General features: G+C 39.0%; 2 protein-coding genes across 8 annotated transcripts in view; one reads left to right on the top strand and one right to left on the bottom strand.

The window, feature by feature from the left end:
• Window positions 1-18,875, top strand: part of LOC128704323 (transcription factor GATA-4) — a 331,788-nt gene extending 312,913 nt beyond the window's left edge. For 4 of the 5 annotated variants that reach the window (XM_053799480.2, XM_070103138.1, XM_070103137.1 and 1 more), the window contains exons 4-7: window positions 4,359-4,561; window positions 6,773-6,869; window positions 11,236-11,397; window positions 14,829-18,875. In XM_053799480.2, coding sequence (XP_053655455.1) covers window positions 4,359-4,561; window positions 6,773-6,869; window positions 11,236-11,397; window positions 14,829-15,148 — 782 coding nt within the window. In that variant the 3' untranslated portion in view covers window positions 15,149-18,875. The remainder of the gene's footprint in view (window positions 1-4,358; window positions 4,562-6,772; window positions 6,870-11,235; window positions 11,398-14,828) is intronic. The other variant, XM_053799481.2, reaches the window with a different exon arrangement.
• LOC128704457 (tolloid-like protein 1) overlaps window positions 15,174-21,545 on the bottom strand; it is a 33,200-nt gene continuing 26,828 nt past the window's right edge. For 2 of the 3 annotated variants that reach the window (XM_070103133.1, XM_070103135.1), the window contains one exon: window positions 15,174-15,414. The gene's annotated coding sequence lies outside the window, so the exon portion shown is untranslated. Of the gene's footprint in view, window positions 15,415-17,626; window positions 17,797-21,545 lie in introns of those variants that run through there. The other variant, XM_070103134.1, reaches the window with a different exon arrangement.

Raw genomic sequence — 21,545 nt, 5'->3', positions numbered from 1 at the left:
ACTAGTCAAACTAGTACTTCCCTATATCCTTTCTAAATCAAAATTTGTCCAGCTTTAATCCATTGCTGCGAATCCTGTCTTTGTTAGATACCTTCAGATACCGGTTTTCCATTTTTACACTTCAATCATATCTCCACTAATTCTGCTTCTTTCCAGAGAGAACTAAATCAGTGTCTTCATCATATCTTTGTTGAATTTAACAGAGGCTAAAAGAGACGTTCTTGTAGATATATATTTATATAAATTGGCTTTCTCACTCTTTCCTGTTTAAAAAAAATCAGAAGAATTCTTATAACTATGACCATAATTTTTAAAGGGGGGGGGGGTGTACTGGTAAAGCCATCGAAAGACCTCGGTCAGATGACCAAAAGCTCCAGTGGCGGGTCATCATATGACTGAGACCCACGTGAGGAAACACTTGTCCTGTTTCCTGACAAACCTTACAAAAACCAACCGTCTTTCCTGTTAGTGTAACTTTGTAAATGTTGGGTAAAAGGACACAAGTATACAATTATTGCGACGTTTTATTGTGGCAATGTTTCGCGCTCCAGGAGCTTATTGTTAGAATACTGTATTATATCTATGGGGAAGATGCAAGCCAGGATGGGAGGGGATCTTAGTATCTGGGAATGAGGGGTAATCATGTTTGATCCATGGTAGTGGAGGGTAGCTCCAACTCCTAGACACAAGATCCCTTCACCTGTGTCAGGTCCCTTGCTGGCTTGCCAGATAGATTTTGAAAAAGAAAAAGTTAAATCCTACTAGTGAACCACTGAGGAATTAGACAAGTGCAACACCTGGGCATCTATATAAAGGCGTTTCGCAAACCACAATTTTTTCAATACAGAAATAATGTACTTAGACATTAGACGAGGTAATCAGTCCCTCAACCTTGCAGAACTTGTTACATATATAGACTAAGTAATTTAATGCAATAGGTTTTATTCTAAACATTATATATATATATATATATATATATATATATATATATATATATATATATATATATAAATATATATATATATATATATATATATATATATATATATCCTAGGTAGTAGGTTGGTAGACAGCAACCACCCAGGGAGGTACTACCGTCCTGCCGAGTGTAAAACGGAAACCTGTAATTGTTTTACATGATGGTAGGATTGCTGGTGTCTTTTCTGTCTCATAAACATGCAAGATTTCAGGTACATCTTGCTGCTTCTTACCCTTAGGTCACACTACATGTACAAGCGTGTGTGTGTGTATATATATATATATATATATATATATATATATATATATATATAATATATATATATATATATATATATATATATATATATATATATGTCGTGCCGAATACGTAAAACTGATCAATTAGCAAGAACTCATTTAAAATTAAGTCCTTTCTGAAATTTTCTCTTATACGTTTAAAGATGTGTTTTTTTCATTAATGTTGATGTAAAAATTTATAATTTTGCTCCAAAAGGATCTTAGAAAACTTACCTAACCTTATTATAACAAGAACAATTTATTTTAGCCTAACCCAACTAAATATATTTTAGATTTGTTTACAATAATTTAATAATAAACACAGCGAAATACATTTTTCTCGTTACGTTCAGAATGATTTTGGCAAAATTATTGCATACACAAATTTTCGCTTGTCCTATATGGCAAGAAGAGCATTGCTATTTAAGCCAAGATCGCAAGTTCTGCCTATTCGGCACGACACACACACACACACACACACATATATATATATATATATATATATATATATATATATATATATATATATATATATATATATATATATATATATACACACACACAAAACAACCACTGTAAAAGAATAGAGAAATTCCAAGCGCTTTCGTGACTACTCACATTATCAAGGAACAATGAAAGTAATTCATCAAAGGAAGGCATATAAAGGGTCTAGCCTACACCTCACTATCACATCCCACAACAAAGCAATGCCTGACGCGCGACTCATAAGAAAGGGAACAGATTCGAGATTAAAACAACATAAATATAGCATTAGAAATGGACAAGATTCCAATGCTCTATTCATGTGAGAGATTTTAACCATCCAATTGATTTTCAAAAAGTTGAGAAAGTTGTATCAAGCAAGTCCATGGTCGACAGGAATATAATTGAATCTTGCTTCATAAAAAGCAGTTTGGACAATAATATGAATATTTCCTTTGGTTTATATAAATTAGATCCATTTATAATTAATAGAATTTGGGAAGAATTTAATAATACATTAGACAAATAATAAATTTTAAAATTCGTAATTCTTGGGTTGAATAGTTTGTTGGTGGGTTGTGTGAAGGACCTGTCTAGTTGGGCCAGCGGGCCTGCTGCAGTGTTCCCTTTCTTATGAGTCGCACGTCAGGTGTTGCTTTGTTGTGGGATGTGATAGTGAGGTGTGGGTTAGACCCTTTATATGCTTTCCTTTGATGAATTACTTTCATTGTTCCTTGATAATGTGAGTAGTCACGAAAGCACTTGGAATTTCTCTATTCTTTCACAGTTGTTGTTTTGCATATTCTGAAATCACCTGTTTACTGTGATCTTATTGCTTAGAATTTGTATGAAAATATTTTGTTAAAAGGAAACTCACACTATACAAAATCCTCGTTACTCATGCCAAGTCAGTGTGAGAGGCCTGACTTATTTTAAATGGGTGTTCTTAGTTCGATCCCTGGCACAGGTGGAAACATTGGGCATATTTCTTTATACCTGCTGACCCTGTTCACCTAGCAGAAAGTAAGTACCTCAGTGTTAGCCTGAAATGCTCTGCATAACCAGGGGCTTTCAGTATAGTATGTATATCTTTGATATCGGCTATGGTGTGTATAAGTTGCATCATGTACTTGTAGAAATAAAGATTTATTATTGTTATTCATCAGTCTTAACAATGTCAGAAGGCATCGTTAGTAGTTGTAACAAGTTCTGGTCACCATGTGTGAATCACACCTCACTCTGCCTATATCTATATACAGTGGAACCCTGGATTTTGTTCTTAATCCATTCCAGAAGGTCGGTCTAAATCTGAAATGTACGAAAACCGAAGTAATATTTCCCACAAGAATTAATGTAAATACAATTAATCTGTTCCAGACACCCCAAAAATATTAACAAAAAATACATTTTTTAAAGAATAACTATAATTTTACATACAGAAAACAATGAGAAATAAATATAAAGCACTAATGAAATGAATAATGAACATTTAAACCACTATTACATACCTTTATTGAAGACACTTGCTGGTGAGATCCGCATGCCTTGCCTTTTTGCAAATGATCGACTCCTCAACACTATCTCCCGCTAACTGTTTTTCGTTGGTCCACACCAACAATAATATCTTCACATCTTCGATTGTTTGTGAGCTCTGTTTCGTTAGCATATTTATCCCTTTTTGCAACTTTAGCTCCCTTGATTTCTACTTTCTTTGCCAGAATGGAACAGATTATTGATTTCAACTTCCCATACGTCTTGGCAAGCTCCGCTTAACGTGCCCCACTTTCCTATTCTTCTAGAATCTCATTCTTGAATACTCTCTTTTTATCCTCTTTGGTTAGAAGTGATCAGGGTCCCAGGACTGAAATGGTTTCTAATAAATATGTCCTGGTTTTTGCTCATGTGTCTTTCTAAAACAATTCTGTCCAATGGCTTCTATCCAATGAACTGGAGCCAGTGCATTCTATCTACGGTGTCCTGTAGCTCGATCGCTAGCACACTCAGCTCGTACACTGAGGTCTGGAGTTTGAATCCGTGGTATGGCTGGATAAGATTAGGACATCTTTCCATAAGACACCTGCTGTCCATGTTCACCCATCAGTATAAAACATACCTGGGTGTTAGTCGACTGGTGTGGGTTGCCTCCTGAGACAAAATTGACCTAATTTGCCTGAAATGTTCTGCATAACAAGTGGCTTTCGAAATAGTAGTAGTGTCTTGATATCGGCTAGGCCTGTATACATTTTATGTGTACTTGTAGAAATAGATATTATTATTATGATTATTATTAATGAACTGTATCCAGTGCATTCTACCCAATGTACTGTATCCAGTGCATTCTGTCCAGTGAACTGTATCCAGTGCAGTCTATCCATGAACTATATCCAGTGCATCTATCCAATGAACTGTATCCAGTGCATTCTATCCAATGAACTGTATACAGTGCATTCTATCCAATGAACTGTATCCAGCGCATTCTATCCAATGAACTCTACCCAGTGCATTCTATCCAATGAACTCAATCCAGTGCATTGTATCCAGTCCACTACCCAATACACTTATCCAGTGCCCCCTACCCTGCAGGTCACTCTATCATATAAATCATCTTGCTTCCACAGATTGCCCTGGGAGTGAGTTCTTCGCTGAGAGTCGCGAGTGTGTCAACTGCGGTGCTGTTCAGACGCCACTATGGCGGCGGGATGCCACCGGCCACTATCTCTGCAACGCCTGTGGCCTCTACACCAAGATGAACGGCATGAACAGACCCATTATCAAGCACTCCAGGAGGCTGGTCAGTGCTGGGCCAGGCCTGCCCTGCGAGGTCTGGCTCTTGTGTCTCTCTCTCTGAAGCTGTTGGTCTTTCTCTCCCCCCCCCCACTTTCTCTCTCTCTCTCTATTTCTCTATTCTGTGTGATTACATTATAGGAATCCAAGCACTATTCTGTGTAATAAGTTACATTGTGAGAACAACGGCTAGCTAATGTTTCCCCTATTATATTAAAAATGATCTCAAGTGATATGCCACAGGGGTCAGTGTTAGGACCCTCATTCACAGTCTACATAGGCGACACAAGTTTGCCGTTGACACTAAAATAGGCCATCAAATAATTGCTGAGGTGTACACTAGAAGTCTACGGGATGACCTGAATAGGGCAGTGCTGTGTTAGGAGAAGTGGCAGATGCAGTTCAGTGCAGACAAGTTTGAGTCTCTAATGTTAAGTGGAAGGTGAATATTCTTTGATGATGCAGAAGGTTCTTGATTTGCAGAATTTGAGCTATCCTACTTTTCCTTGAATTAAACGTGATCGCATCATTAATTGTGGGTTTAGCGCTTTCCCAAAACTATAATAAAAATATGCAAATTATTTATATTAATATAAATAGATGTAAGTGCAGAATAAATTGAAACTTGTTAACTTTTTTATTAATATTATTATACATTATTCTAGTCGCAATAGGAAATTATTTTTTGCTGAAATTATCATGTTAGTTATCACAAAAATAATTACAGAAAACACTGAACACTATGGGAAAAATCGCTACACAGGATTTTTTATATTTTATGTACATAAGACATACATAGGCCATTCAGACATGTATTAACATGAAAAAATTATAGTTACACAATACAGTTGTACTTTTAAGTTTGTAACTTTAGCTATGCCATAAATTAAATAAGGTTCACAGGATATATACACTGAGAGGTGTATGGATGTATGCTGAAAGTTTTACTTTGATCCATGTTTTAGGAATTAAAATATTCTTGTCTGCTGGTGAAAAGGTTAAGAGCAGCCTCAACCCTTAAACTGTCCAAACATAGATCTACGTCCACGTGCGGGAGGCTCCGAACATAGATCTACGTTTTTTTTACATGCTTTCAAATAGGGAAAATCAAGGTTGGAGCGCTACGCACGTGAATGTAGATCTATGTTTGGACAATTTAAGGGTTAATGGTCCTGGTGTAGTCAGTAGGCTTTAAATCCCATTAACCAACCATCATACCATTGACTCAGTTTTGAGCGACAGTACATTCATATTAATGATACTTGTGACCAGTTTCAAGGTTTATTTTTCTACTCTAACAGACCAGGCTGTAGCCAAGCTTTCTTAGGGCCCCAAGGTAATTAAGTATCCCACATTGCATGATAATGGTACAGGAATGACCAGCTGTATAATCCTCCGGGTTTAGTGCTTCCCCTTGATTATAATAATAATAATAATAATCAGGAATGACCAAAGCATCATCTAGCTTCCATCCAGTTACTTGTGAATTGTTCCAGCTATGGTTTGTGCACCTAGCAGTAGATGTCTAGGAGTTAGATCTGTGGGCAGCATCCTGCAGTGAATATAAACATATAAATAGTTCGTTATCCCTTGTAACTTACTCAGTTATTAAAACTTTGCAGCTCAATCCCTGTACCCATTATGTACTGCGGTAATCCTTTGACTACCACCCACAGAATGGGTATGGGGGGTGCATAATAAAGATGTTAAAATTAAGTAACATTCTGCAGCATGGTCAGATGGGAATGAAAAGATTGGGGATGGGTAGCCATAATTCCTGTAATCAAGACTATTATTATTGTTTATATAATCAGTTTAAATGCTAAACACTAAGGGGTCATAGAATGCATTTTCAAGAGTCATCAGCCCCTCCTTCCTTCAGCATCAGCCCCCTCTTCCTTCAGCATCAGCCCCCTTTTCCTTCAGCATCAGCTCCCCCCCTTCCTTCATGGAACCCCTGTCAAAAATAAGCCACACAGTTTTTCTTGGGTTATTAATCTGAATTAAATCATCCTCATCCAGTACATCACTATTTCCCATTACCTCCCTATTTAGCTGTTACAGTATCTACCTATTTCATATTCATATAATGCCCATTTTGTTTATTATAGTGTGTTATAACTATTTCTTATGCATATGATGTTCATCAAGACGCTGTTGTGTGTTATATTGCCCATTGTGTGTCTTATAGTCTCCTAAACTATTACGTAGGTACTGAGGAACCTACTTACGCCTAGTCTCCCCACAGGATGGCTTCTCCTTCCAGACATCAGCGAGGAGAATGGGTCTGATGTGTTCAAACTGTGGCACCACCACCACCACACTCTGGCGACGCAACAATGAAGGTATATACACTTAGTTTTTCACTAATACATTTTCGTTTTATGGGTGTGAATTGGATATGCCTAGCATGGGCCAGTAGGCATGCTGCAGTGCTCTTTCTTTCTTATTTCCTTATGAATCTTAAACTTATGAGAACAAAAATACCAAAGCATCATCTTTATTTCCAAATGTTTTAGTGACATAAACAAGGTGTTCTGCTTGGTAAATTGTTCTCTTAAATTTTAGCACTGATGATGGGGGGGTTGAAACTCTGGTAAATTTGGAAATAAATGATGTTTACCATTAATTTTTTTTCGTGAAAATTGGGTACATCAGCAGTGTGCTGCTACCCAGTTGTATATGAAAGTTATGTAGTTGGAATGTGTTAGCTTGATTTCGGAAACTTTAATAGTACTCATCTACGTGTGGTTACAGGGGTTGAGTCTTAGCTCCTGGCCCTGCTTCTCAATTTGCCACTTGTCAGATTTACGTACTCTTGTTCCTGTTCTTAAAACTATGTATAGAGTTTGCCTTCACCACTTCAAGATCATTCCACTTCCCAACCACCTGGAGGCTGAAGAAATATTCCTTGACATCCCTGTAGCTCATCTGTGTCGTTAAACTATAGTTGTACCCCTGAGTACCTCTTTCTACCTCTCAAACAGTTTGTTCCTGTCTTCCCTATCATTTCCTCTGAGCATTTTGCATGTTATCATGCCTTCCTGGGTCCTTTTGTCTTCTATAGTCCTTAGGTTTAATTCCTTCAGTGTCAGCCTAAACTGGGAGACTTCAGAAGGCTCATTAGTCATGGCAGCTTGAATTCAAGGGGGTTTCTTCCAGCAGAGCTGGAGTTACTATTACTTGAGAATTATTGTATCTCATATGTATGAAGCAGAAGTTTGCAGCCTCCCTGGACTATGAAATTAATAATTTTCATTGCAAAAACATGTTTTCTCCAGGGCATATTCCTTGATAATCCATTGGTTATTTGTGTTTGAGATGTTAGTTATGGATACTCAAACTTCTGCGCTATTTTAGTGTCCTCATCCCAGTACGGCATTCTTCAGGTCACCATGCGTCACTTGCACCTCACTCTCCGCCTATATATACAGTGCCAGTCATGGCATTATGCCGGGTAGCAACCGCTAGCATGGCATCACAGCCTGCTTCCACACTCCACAGTGACTCCTCAGTGCTCACATGGCTGTTGTGGTGAGAGGAAGTGTTGCACTTTTGTCTCTTATCCACCCCATCTTTTGTCCGGTGTTCACTTTGGTTCTGGGGCTATACATGTTTGATTATGAGTAAAAGGAAGTCTTTGACACCTGAAACTGTAGCTCAAATCATAGGGCTTCACAAAGGTGGGCACCAGATGAAAGAAATAGTGGAGAATGTGACCGTTCAATGAGGAACAAGGTGCAAGGTTTCAAGGCTGGTGGAGGATGTTGAGTTACTGTCTGCCAAACCTCGAAGAAGACATCTGTTCATACCTTAACTGGGTTAAAGAAGCAGAGAGTACACCTAAGATAACTGCTAGAGAATTTAAAGAAAAACCCACATCTTCTCTCAGAGGTGTCTGTAAGAACTGTTAACAGATGTGTGTCAGAACTGGGCTACAGTAGTCACTGCCAGGTTAAGAAACCGATCCTCTCCAAGCCACAGAAGAAACGTAGGCTGGATTATGCAAAGAAATATCTTCACTGAAATCCTCAACAGTGGTCTGAAGTACTTTGGAGTGATGAAGCAACCTTCACCGTCACCTGTAACTGTTGGGGACGTGTACGACCCAGAGGTAGTGACCTGCTAGACCCATGCAACACCTGTGGGACCACCAAACACCCAGACTTGCTCATGGTTTGGGGGTGTTTCAGTACTCAGTGTGTTGGTAAACTCATTGTGTTTTCCAAAAACCAGTATAATTACCTGGAGTTATTGTGTAACAATTTACCTGAGGCGTTTGACAAGTGTGGGGTTACGGTTTTTATGCAGGATGGTGCACCGTGTCATACCACCAAATCTGTAGTACAGTGGCTTAAGGACTATGAAATGAGGTTCTTTAATGACTGGCCAGGCAATTCCCCAGACCTAAACCCTATTGAGAAGCTCTGGTCAATAGTGAAACAAGTTTATGGGCAAGGATATCGGTTCCATCCCGTGGCTGGAGGCTGCTCTACATGAGGCTTGGAATAATATACCTCCCCAAACCCTCAAGAATTTGTGCGAGTCTTCCTACACGGCTGAGGGATGTGATTAAGTGTAAAGGATGCTGCACCAAGTATTAAAACCTCAGTAAGTGTGCAAATATTATAATCTTTCATGGTATGTGTGTGGGGGAGGGGCGGCATAATACCATGACTAGCACTGTACTGTCTTTCAATCTGTGTGTTGGAAGTAATCAAGGTCCCAGGACCGAAACATTTTCTAATAAATATGTCCTATTGTTTGCTTATGTGTTTTTCTAAACCAAGTACATATACACAAGCAAAAACAGCCAGCCACAGTTGCCTAGGTGTCAGCAGCTCATTAGTGCAGCACTCCTGAGTGTGTGTGGGCATGCATTTCTGGGACAAGCCACACACACATGATGATTTTCCCACTAGCATCACCAGCACAGAACTATCACAACCACTTATACACCACAATCACTATACTAATTTCACTACCAGCACAAATCTATTGCCATCAGAATTATACTATCACTATTACACTACCATAACCACTACAGTGCCACCATTACATTACCATTATCACCAACACCACAGCGAAATGTACAGAAGTAATCCCAACAGATTTGTTTTAATTGGGGCTACATTTTGCTCAAAATTAAGCCTATAAAGTCATACACAGGTTACTTTTTATACACATAATTGTGGAAAATGAGATAAGGATAATGTATGATAAATGCAGAGAAGAAATAGAGCATCATGTGCCAGGTCCTGATGGTGCAGTACTGCAGTCACCCTACTGATTCATTGTTAGGTATATGATACTGACAAGTTAAGGAAAAGGACACATGTGTAAATGCTTAACATGTATTGATGTTGAATGTTTTGGTCTCGGGACCATGTTCACCTTAATGTTACATAGGATTAATGAAATGCATTGTATGTAGCAAAGGTAACAAATGATGTAAGGGAGTTGAGGTCAGGTTAGGCCTCATGGAAGCGAGGTCACCTGATGGGTTGTGATGTGGGCATAGCAAGAATTGGTTGAAGATCATATGGTTAGGGTGGTGATGTTATTGCTACCTACTTTCTTTTCAGTAGTATTTGAAACAGTGTTAAGAGCAACCTCTAAGCACCAATGCTTTCTTAATTCAGATTTGATGAAGACCAGTTGAATCTCTGATTCATGAGGTAGCCTTCAGTGAATGACCCCTGTGGATAACACAGTGTGTTGCCCTGCTCATTCCTGTTACACACACACGAGGAGAGGTTAAGGGAAACCAACCTGACGACACTGGAAGACAGGAGGGATATGATAATGACATATAAAATACTGAGAGAAATCAACAAGATGGACAAAGACAGAATGTTCCAGAGATGGGACACGGCAACAAGGGATCACAGTTGGAAGTTGAAGACTCAGATGAATCACAGGGATGTTAGGAAGTAGTTCTTCAGTCAGAGTTGTCAGGAAGTGGAATAGACTGAGAAGTGATGTAGTGGAGGCAGGATCCATACATAGCTTTAAGAAGAGGTATGATAAAACACAGGGAGCAGACGTGACCCAGTAGCAGCCAGTGAAAAGGTGGGGGCCATGAGCTGTGACTCAACCCCTGCAATGACAACTAGGTGAGTACACACACACACACGTTTACTAAGCCTGGTTCACATTATTAGTATAATCAAAACCAAGCAAGCACTAAACCCAGTAGGGTCATGCAGCGCTGCGGGTGAGCTTGGTTCGTAGGTTCTCCAATGTACTTATTACACTGTCCACACTTGGTGTTGGCTCCAGTCCTAGAAACCTATGGAGAAATAAAGGGTCACTTCTTGGTAGGGCTTTTAATAGATGTGACTATAGTCTCCCGTGTCTCTTTGCCAGGGTCATCAGGTTTAGTTCCTTCAGCCTCTCCTCATAGTGCATCAATTTTCAGTTCTAGTACTAATCTGGTCACAAACCTTTGGACCTTTTCTAGCTTCTTCACTTGCTTTATCAGGTGGGCTGAGTGCCAGAGCTGCATACTTGATGATTGGCCTATATGTCATGTATAAGGTTCTGGAGTATTCTTTATTAAAGTTCCTTAATGCCCTTCTATATGTGCCATGGATGTTACATGGTTTGTGTGTATTTCTTGCAATATGTTTAAAGTGTTTCCCCATGTATATGATAACCTGACTACTGTGTGTGTGCTTGCCACACTGCTGATGTATGTTGCTGCTGCAGGTGAGCCAGTGTGCAATGCATGCGGCCTCTACTACAAGCTCCATGGTATCAATAGGCCGCTCCAGATGCGGAAAGACTCCATTCAGAGCCGCAAGAGGAAACCTAAGAACAAGAAGACAGAGGAAGGAGGAGATGAGAAGGAGAAGGATAAGAAAACCACAGGTGAAAGAGACAGAGAAAGATATCGAGAGGTTTGAATTTGTGTACAGGAGGTCCCCACTTATGCAACAGGTTAGGTTCCAGGCTATCGCTGTAAAGTAAATCATAGTCTTTTTTGACGTTCAAATGCATATAAAATCTTGATAACATGTTTACACTATCATACATTGAGTGAGTAATAGAGCTACGTCTAAACAATGCACACATTACTTATATCGAGTGATGAATAAATTTATTGTAGGAAGTCTGAATAAGTGAAGAATAGATATAATTGAAAAACCACTGTATTAGCAAAACACCGTAAAGTGAAGCGGGGCCCTCCTGTACATATAGAGGTTTACAGTTGTGTATTATACCGAGAAATTTGTATCTGTATGTACATTGATAGGTTTGTATATTTATATACACAGATTACTTCATTCTCTATGTTAGGGATTCAGGTAGTGTTAATGTTTAGGTGGTATTTAATAGGCTGTACCTGTAACATGTTGGTATATTATTACATTCAAAACTAAATGCTAAACCCACAAGGGTCATACAGCGCTTCTCAGACTGGTGTAACACTTGTATCATTAGCATCATAGTGCTGTGTAACACCTGTAACCATTGTCAACTGTTCTATTTTCGCAGTCCTGTCTGAGGCCAGGTATGAACACATTTTGCTGTTTATTGCATAAGTCCTTCAAGAAGGTGTCTTTATGCTTGTAAATGACTCTTGAACCAGGTGATTAGAGCTACCCTTTCCCTCCTTGGATCAAACCTGAACTCTAGCTCCCCAGTGTGGATCCTGTGGGTTTAGAGCTTTCCTATGAATATAATTACACAAGTGATATTGACATTAAAATGCTTACATTTATGTGGTAAACTATATATTTTGTTATATTCATTAAAAATTGCTACATCTGTGAGGTTCCTACAGCACCTGAGGAATGGGAAAGGTTGTGGAAAATCAGATTTGATTAAAGGATGGATCAGGGTAGCTCCTATGTAGGGTCAACTCCAGAATTTCTATATAGGAGGGGCAATCAGGGCAAAGCTAGGGAACTTGTCTTGAAGCTTCATTATTATTTTGTTTGGTGAGGCTTTGGATGGGAGGGAGTGATGAAAATTGTGACAGTGTTCCAGTCTCCCCTTGATAGTTGACATATAATTATTTTGTTCATTGACTTTTTAGAAATGTGGAAACATTGGTATATAAAGCTTTCATTGAAGATTAACTTAGGTTAGGAAAAAGTCATAATACACACTAAAATTGTCGTTATCAGCATATATATTTTGAAATTTTAAACCAGATGGAACTATGTATAAGAGCAGGAAGGTCATCCCTCCCATAAGTTCCTTAACTACTCTGGTGAATTATATAATTCATTATAATACTGTTCACACACCAAGGAAAGGAGGCCTGGACATCCAGCAGGCTTGCGAGTGTGTGGAGGCAAGTGGTTTTTATGATTTGGTGTGTAACATTTATGAAGGAATTAAGGGAAACCAGCTAGCCGTACTGTAGGAGAGGTTGGAATATTGCAGTTTGGAATTCATTTGAACTGTGATCATCTGTGTGTCCTTCTGAAAAGACAGCGAGTGACAAAATGATTTCTTTTGTTGGAGAAGGCCAGAGTGTTATAAACAAAAAATATATACATTTCCTTGAAAACGTTTTATTATAAATGAAATATAATTTATGTTTTTCAACATGTCGGCTGTCTCCCACCGAGGAACGGTAACCCAAAGAAAAAATGCATTTACTCGATTGCCGTCTTTCAGAAGTGTGCTGATATCACAATTAGATTACCCGTCTGACTGCATCATCTCCACCCCCCTCCTTCAAAGTGAAGGCACTGTCCTTCCCACTTCCAGGACTTGAGTGTAGCTGACTGGTTTTCCTGAATCCCTTCATAAAAGTTACCCTGTTGACATTCCAGCAGCACATCCATGCCCACACAAGTCTGCTGGATGCTCAGACCACTAAAACTCTTAGGCTTCTTGCACCCCTCTCCCTTCTACTCAGATTTATACAGCCTCTTCATCAACTTATCCTTTCCACCACATCTTTTAATTTCTATGAGTACATGGAGAAGTGGCATTGCTAGGGTTGGTGTCACCCCCTTGAAATCCAAGGGCAGGGGGAATAAACTCTCGTTACATCACTACTGCATGCCCAGTGACTAATGTTTAGCAATGAGAACATTTCAGGGCCATAAACTAAACAGCAGACTACTTCTCAACTTTATTAATGATTAAATAATTGTAATAATATTGAGGAAATAAACTCAAATAAAGGACCCCAATGGAAATAATTCACTCTATATGACTTTTTTGGGTTATCCTAGGTTCTCTACACATATACTACTATGTATGTAACTGTATACCTGATTAAACTTAAAGTGGTATTAATTGAGTGTAGGCAACAGATCTTACATTTATTCATCTTCAACAATGCCAAAAAAATTTGAAAAATAAAGAAAAACATTGCAGTATCAGAGAAATACTAGTTCTGATTTGACCTTGAGTACAGATAACATTTCGGTGAATCTGATCTTACATTTTCTTGCCTTCAATCCTGCAAAAATCATCTATCACATCATCAAAATCAATGATTTTCCCTATATAGGCCAATTTGTACTCTGTAATAGGCTATATAGAAATGAAAGATTTTTCTCTTATATTGCTCCAGCACTGTTTTTGTCACCTGGGGCAGTCCCCCCCATCTTATGACACCACTGGCATGGAGAAAACAATTAAGAATGTAGAAATTAAAAGGCAGTATGGGAGTGATCAGAGAGCTGAGGAGGATTGAGATGATTTGGGCATGTAAAAGATGGCCAGAAATAGGTTGATGAGAGAAAGTATAAATCCAGAGTGGAAGGTGTCACCTCAGAAATGGTACAAGGGGGAGGGGGGCTTCGAGTTTTAGGGGCTTGTGTGGGTCTATTTGATATGTAAGTGAAAAAGAATAGTTTTAAAGACATGCTGGAATGGGAGCAGGGTAACCAGTTAGCTGGACTCAGAGTACTGGAGGTGGGAAGGGCAGTGTCTATACTCTGGAGGGGTGAGGATGTTGCGGTTGGAGGGCTAATTCGATTGTGATGTCAGCACACCTCTGGAAAGATGGTGATTGAGCGAATGTATTTTCTTTGTGTCGCCCTGCCTGGGTGGGAGATGGCCATTAATACAGGAAAAAGAGTTAATAGCTCCTTGTTCCCAACATTTTAGTTGCCTCATGTGGCACGCATGTAATAAGCTTCCTCTTATTGTAATTAGGGACAATACACAACATATTAAAAACCAGCATCAAGGCACTGCTCTCGAAGTCAAAGATAGCATTTATTCCTGAGATTAAGTGCCCTCTACCAACATTAAAGCACCCTCTTGAAGGAAGAAAATTAATAATGGTATTTGTACAAATACTCAAGTTTTTTATTTTTGTTTTCTAGAGGAGAAGCCACTGAAGGAGACAGAACGGCGCCCTACTGACCCCACTGCCACACCTGTAGTCCCCAAGCCCCCTCAGCAACCCCAGCCTTCCCAACCCCCACCTCAGCATAGCCAGCCAGTAGCCATCCCCAGCACCAGCAGCCAGTCAAGTGTCAAGGTGAAGCAGGAAGGCTACTCTTCGTTCTCATCGCTACCCAGCCCACCAGCGGGACTTATGTCTCCACCAGTCACCCCAAGCCTTAACTGTACCTCCTCCAATGGCATGTTTGCCACTTACACCTCCACCACCCCAAACTTCACCAAGTTAATGATAAGCTAGAAGAACGTTTCACTCATAAGGAAGATGCTGAAGTACTCATGAGGGAGGAGAGGACTAATTTGAGACTGTTTTCCATATACTTTGACTGGGTGTGTGGGAACCCAGTCTTTTTCTTAATGTTACTGTACGTGATTGTGCATGTGCCTCTCTTTAGAGAACATTGGCCTGGTATTGAGAGGACCTTGATGGAGGATAGTTGTATCCAGGCTCTTGCCTCCTTTTCCCCGATGAACGACCAATATAGCCAGGACGACTCCCAGTTTAACCTGGAATAAAGTGCTATATTAATTATTAAGCATATTATAGTCATAGAGAAAATTGTGAAGGTAATACAGTGTCTTGAAAGTTGGAGGTAATTAGGCTTGAGCTGAGGAAGTAAAGCTCTAATTTCTAGGATCATGCCACCTCCTTTTAAGGTTATTAAGCTTGTGATTGAATTATTTTTTGAAATAAGATAAGGCACGTCAGACGTAAGGTTTGCCCTAACCCTGGCACCATATCTGAGGATCACCGATTTCACTCTTTTCTGGTGTGGTCTGTAGTTGGTTATTGCTTATGGTAATAGTGAATGAAGCAAAAACCAAAGTGGAAAATTCTTATGCCTGCATTTTTGCAGCAAATGGCATTGTCTCACACCCCTCTTTCTATTTAAGATGTACAGGATAGGTATATAAATAACTACATCTGTATACACAGCTGCTTATCTCTCAATTTTTCAGAATTGATAAAAAATGCTTATATCTGGATTTCATTTCTCAGTAATAATCACCGAGTGATATTATGAAAGGTTAATGCAGTCTGTACATAAAGCAAATTCTATTTATTTCTGCCTATTTGTAATCTAGAGAATTAAAATTGAGGAAGTGCTAGACTCATACAGGGCCTGGGAAAAGGGAATGAATTAGATTTGATCCAAGAATGGGTTTAATACCTTGGATCAAGAGGCCTTCCAACATCAGTGCACCTTCCTTAAGGGAAGGGGGGTGGCTTGCAGTCCAATAATAATGACGACTGTGCATTTGCTCAGGTATTGTTCAAAGCATACTATGTGGACTAAATATTATTAAAACTAGCATAGAATGACAATAGTACCATTTTTAACACACTGGCTGTCTCCCACTGAGGCAGGGTGACCCAGAAAAGAAATGCTTTCACCATCACAGTCTTGCCAGAGGTGCACTGATATTACAGTTCAGAAGCCCCTCCAAACTGCAGACATCCCCACCCGTCCTTCAGAGTGCCAGCACTGTACTTCCCACCTCCAGGACTCGAGTACCATTTATATCTTATGAATATAAAATACTGGGAAGGAGAAAATTAGCAATATGCTCATTTTATTTGCTGATACACAGAAAGTAGAAACACATACTTCAAAGACAATTATTATTTTACTAGAACTACCTATACCACATTTAACTGTGGTATAGTGATAGTATTGCAAAAAATATATTGCTTTATGAAGACATTAATTATTATGAAAACTCATTGCTATTGTATAACTTGAGCTCTTCCTAGTTTGGCTGCAAAGCTAGTTTTCAAAATATTTAAATGAATTTGTTCTTGGTTTGTGAAGGCACTCTGAAGTTTGTAAACAGTTATTAATTTTCCTAAATAAATTTTGTTTATTACGTTCCGTTTTTATATTATGTCCAAGTATGCCATGTGCCTTTCTTGATGGTATTTTGAGTTGTATGGAAGGAAAGATTTTAAGGAATTGTATAAAAAAAAAAATGTTTCAGTGTAATATTTCATCATTTGTAATTAGCAGACTGTCATCATGAACTTTTTACTGGAAATATAAATGGGATTTTTGACGTCTCAGGCAGTGCAAAGAGTCTGAAGTATATATGGTTTCTTGTAATATATTGGGCAAAGGGATTAATACATATGCACACAACTTAGACTAAATGTGGATAGGATGTACTAGACGAAAATGAATACTTGTATATTTCTCATCTGCTTATTTATTTTTTCTCTTAAGAACTTTCTCAGAAAGTTTTATATCAAGAGTAAAGGATGGCACAAGGAAAGTACTGCTAAGACTTCGTTGTCACACTTACGAAAAATAATTGTTCTTGTTGTACACTAATGTATTGTTTTTAGCGACATATGGCTGTCCTGGTATAATACACACCAAAGCTCCTTTTTTTTATCTTCATGCTACACCAAGGTATCTTAGCTTCACATTCAGAGAATTTTTCATTAAAAATCTTGACAACAGATTTCAAGTTTCATCACATGTCCTATATCAAGGCTATGGGCTCTAGTTCAATTTTTTCCTCGAGAATAAATTACCAACAATTTCTTAGTGCAATGAGATCCATTAACAATATTGCATTCTTTCTACATAATCTGCTCTTTTATTAGTTATATACATATTTTAGACTTTTTACGAAGCTCGCACCTGAAGGTGTACATTATGTAGACTTGAAAAAATGAAACTTGTCCAAATCAGACAAGAGTTTAAATGCTAGCAACTAGACATGATAATCACTGAGGCTGCAATCCACTTAGACACTGATGTCAAGGATACAATACTTTATTCCTTAATATAGCTAAAATTTCAATGTTTGAAAAGAAAGAATTTAAACAAACTTTTCTATCTTTAATTTTTTGACACCAGCCATATCCTAACAAGGCAGGGTGACCTGAAAAGCAAAGAGGAAAATGAAGGAATTTATAAAATATGGCATTGAATTTAAAATGCTTAACCCACTAAAGCTAAACCTAGTGTAAATAAGACCATTTCACCCAGAGATGGCATAAGTGGTGCAGGCCTCGAGGAGTAATGTGGAGCCTTGAAGGATGTGTGTGTATATACCAGTTTGACAACATTCATGTAAATATGCTCTTCTCCAATATACAGATAACTTTTTTTTTTTTTGGTGTAGGTAACAGCTTATAATGCAGATGAATGTGTGATAGCTCTGAGCCTTTAGACTGTCTGGAGTTGGATATATGCTTTCTAGTTGCTGATTGGTTGTAACTGTTTTTCATCTACTTAGCCAGGCATTAAGCAGAGCTTGAAAATGGAAGGATATACACCTGAGAGGTGTATATTTCTTATGGTATTCTGAGTGTTTACTTCATTCCCTGTTTTAGGGATCAAAGTTTCCTTGACTGGTTACATGGAATCTTAATCACCAATCCATAGGCTTTAAACCCGATAAATAAATGATGTAAACTAACAATTGGGCAAGAAAAAGCTAACCAATCAGCATCTAGTGTTATGATAATGACGTAAACGCCCAACGGGTAGCATAACCAATTAGCATTTAGGATTCATGTAAGTGTAAACGACATGGCGTTGACCAATAATTATCGAGCATTACGCCAACCAATAAAAATACCAATTAGCGTAAAGGATCTCTAATATCTTGTACGACTGGTCATGGTTCAGGCCATAAAGTTTACATAGTGTAAGTGTTTTATGTGAAAGACGTACATAGAATTTTGTCATGTCCAGACGCACGCACTGTAATGTCCAGACCTTCACACTTTGTAACACTCGAGTTATAAAGTTTGTATAAATACTTATTCTATTTCTCAATATCTTAGTTTTAGCTAGACTTTATCTGTGAATTCTGATTTGATTATAAAAATACTGATTTATATGTCTATAATTGCAGTTAAACAATAATAAAATAATTAACTAAAGGCCTTAGTTCCAAAATGTAAAAGCTTTAGAAACTCTGAATAGTAACGGAAAATAAATCTGTTCAGGGCAGACTTTCATTTCTTATCCTTATGTTAGTTGTAAACACACACAAGGAAGTTTGTGAAGTGTTGATAAAATGATATGAAGAAGTCTTCTCAATAGAAACTGGAGCAATACCAGAAAGACTTAAGGAATGGGGTACTGGAAGCCATGCACACAATGGGAAGAGGTAAAAGAAATTTTTGATGGACCTGGATACATCAAAGGCAATGGGGCCTGACATGTCACCATGGCTTCTGCACGAGGGTGTAGAAGCATTATCTAAACCACTAGCTATGATCTATAATAATGGATATTGGACAGTTAACAGAGATCTGGAAGACAGCAAATATAGTTCCTACATTTAAGAGAGACAGGATGAGCATGGTGCCCAGTATAATGCCAGAGGCTCACATCACCTGAAGAACCTCTGTAGCCTGAAAAACATGATAAGAAATTAGAGAAAGTGCAGAAGTATGCAACAAGGCTTGTTCCTGAGGTAAGGGGTATGAGCTATGAGGAGTTGGACCTAATGACGTTCGAGGACAGAAGTACCAGGGGGACGACATAACATATAAAATACTCGAGGGAAACTGATAGGCTGTTTGAGATGCAAGAAATGGGAACTCAGACACTGCTGGAAGTTAGTCACAGGGATGTTAGGAAGTATTTCTTAAGTCTCAGAGTGGAATGATCTTGGTGAGGAAGTGGAACAGGCAGGCTTCATATGTAGTTTTAAGAGTAGGTATGATAGGGCCCACAAGGCTAAGAGGGAGTGAATGTGAAGAGTGGCTAGAGGCATTATTATTATTATTATCAAAAAGAAGCGCATTTAGCCACAAGGACTATACAGCGCTGCAGGGCAGGAAGGAAGCGAGGGCATCAGGTGGCAAAAGGGAGATGGATGAGTAATAGGTTACGGATGACAGCGGGGTAGTGGATGGTGAAAGGGTAAAGGGCAGCAAGAGACTGAACTAGAAAGGGTTGAGGGGAGTGCGAAAAGTATCATCCGAGTTTGTGGAGTAAATCAGTTGTTGTCAAGAAGTCAATGAGAGAGTCAGGATTAAAGGAGGGTCCATCTGCAAGAAGGGAAGGTAAAGAGAGAGTAGTAGAACGAAGACGACGTTGGAGGTAAATTCCGCGTGCTCGTTGATAGAGAGGGCAGTCTAACAGAATGTGGCTAATCGATACTGGAACTTGACACTGCTCACAGAGAGGAACAGGGTGCCTCTCCATGAGATACCCATGAGTAAGACGAGTGTGACCAATGCGAAGGCGGGAGAGAGTGGTCTCCCAACCTCGGCACTGATGACAAGAAGACGGCCAGTAACCTATGCTCGGTTTAATAGAATGAAGTTTGTTACCGAGCAGAGTTGACCAACGGGTGCGAAGGTGGGTAGCTATTGCAGCAAAATAGTCCAGAAATGGAACACCTCGATAGGAAATTGGTAGGTCATGCACTGCTGACCGCGCAGCAGTGTCTGCCTGTTCATTGCCCTGTACGTCGACATGACCAGGGACCCAACAAAAAACAATATCTTTGTTTGGTAGAGATACGGCGTAGCCAAAGTTGGATACGGAGAACTAGGGGATGAGAAGTATCAAATTTTCGTATAGCCTGTAGAGCACTAAAGGAGTCTGAGACTACTACAAATGATGACACAGGCATAGATGCGATACGAATAAGTGCTGCAAGAATGGCATACAGTTCAGCAGTAAAAATGCTATCCATACATACACAAATTAAAATTGTTTCTAAATTCAAGACAGGTCAGTTGAAGCTATGAGTTCATGGCACTGAGAAAAGATAAACTATTATTAGATACTGACCAAAGTACTGGTTTAACAACCGAGTTGCAGATGAACAGAACACACTGCCAAGTGGTGTTATCAAGGCTTAACAAAAATAAGATGAAGAAACATGAGTGAGAAGGGCCTGACTAGCACATAACTAGTGTGGTGTTACAGAGCCCCAAATTATAAAACAATCACTGATAAGCACAACAGGAGTGTGATGTATTTGTCACAGCACATGAAGCATTTTGAAAATACTACACAGATGTAGTGTAAATATGAAGCAAAACTTCTCTTGGGGTATTGTATATATGGTAGCAATAATCTTTCTTTCAATGCACCAGCTGTGTCACACCAAGGCGGGGTGGCCCAAAAAGAAAAACGAATGTTTCTCCTTTTACATTTAGCAATATATACAGGAGAAGGGGTTACTAGCCCTTTGCTCCCGGCATTTTAGTCTACCCTTACGACACACATGGCTTATGGATGAAGAATTCTGTTCTACTTCCCCATGGAGATGAGTGGAAATAAACAAGAACAAGAACTGGTAAGAAAACCCAGAAGGGTCTGTAATATATGTTTGTACATGCATGTGTAGTGTGAACTTAATGTAAGTACAAGTAGCAAGACCTACCTGAAATCTTGCATGTTTATGAGACGGAAAAAAGACACCAGCAATCCTACCATCACGTAAAACAATTACAGGCTTTTGTTTTACACTCACTTGGCAGGACGGTAGTACCTCCCTGGGTGGTTGCTGTCTACCAACCTACTACCTAGGACTAGCAATACACAGTATGAAAAATACATGCAGGGGAGAGTCCACTGACAACTACAGACACAGCAATAATGATCCACAGTACTGTACAAAAAAATTAAATAATTAAAGAGTAAAGTACCAATGTT

This window comes from Cherax quadricarinatus, chromosome 84, assembly GCF_038502225.1.
Source record: "Cherax quadricarinatus isolate ZL_2023a chromosome 84, ASM3850222v1, whole genome shotgun sequence".
NCBI lineage: Eukaryota > Metazoa > Arthropoda > Malacostraca > Decapoda > Parastacidae > Cherax > Cherax quadricarinatus.
This window is presented reverse-complemented; position numbering and strand designations above follow the sequence as displayed.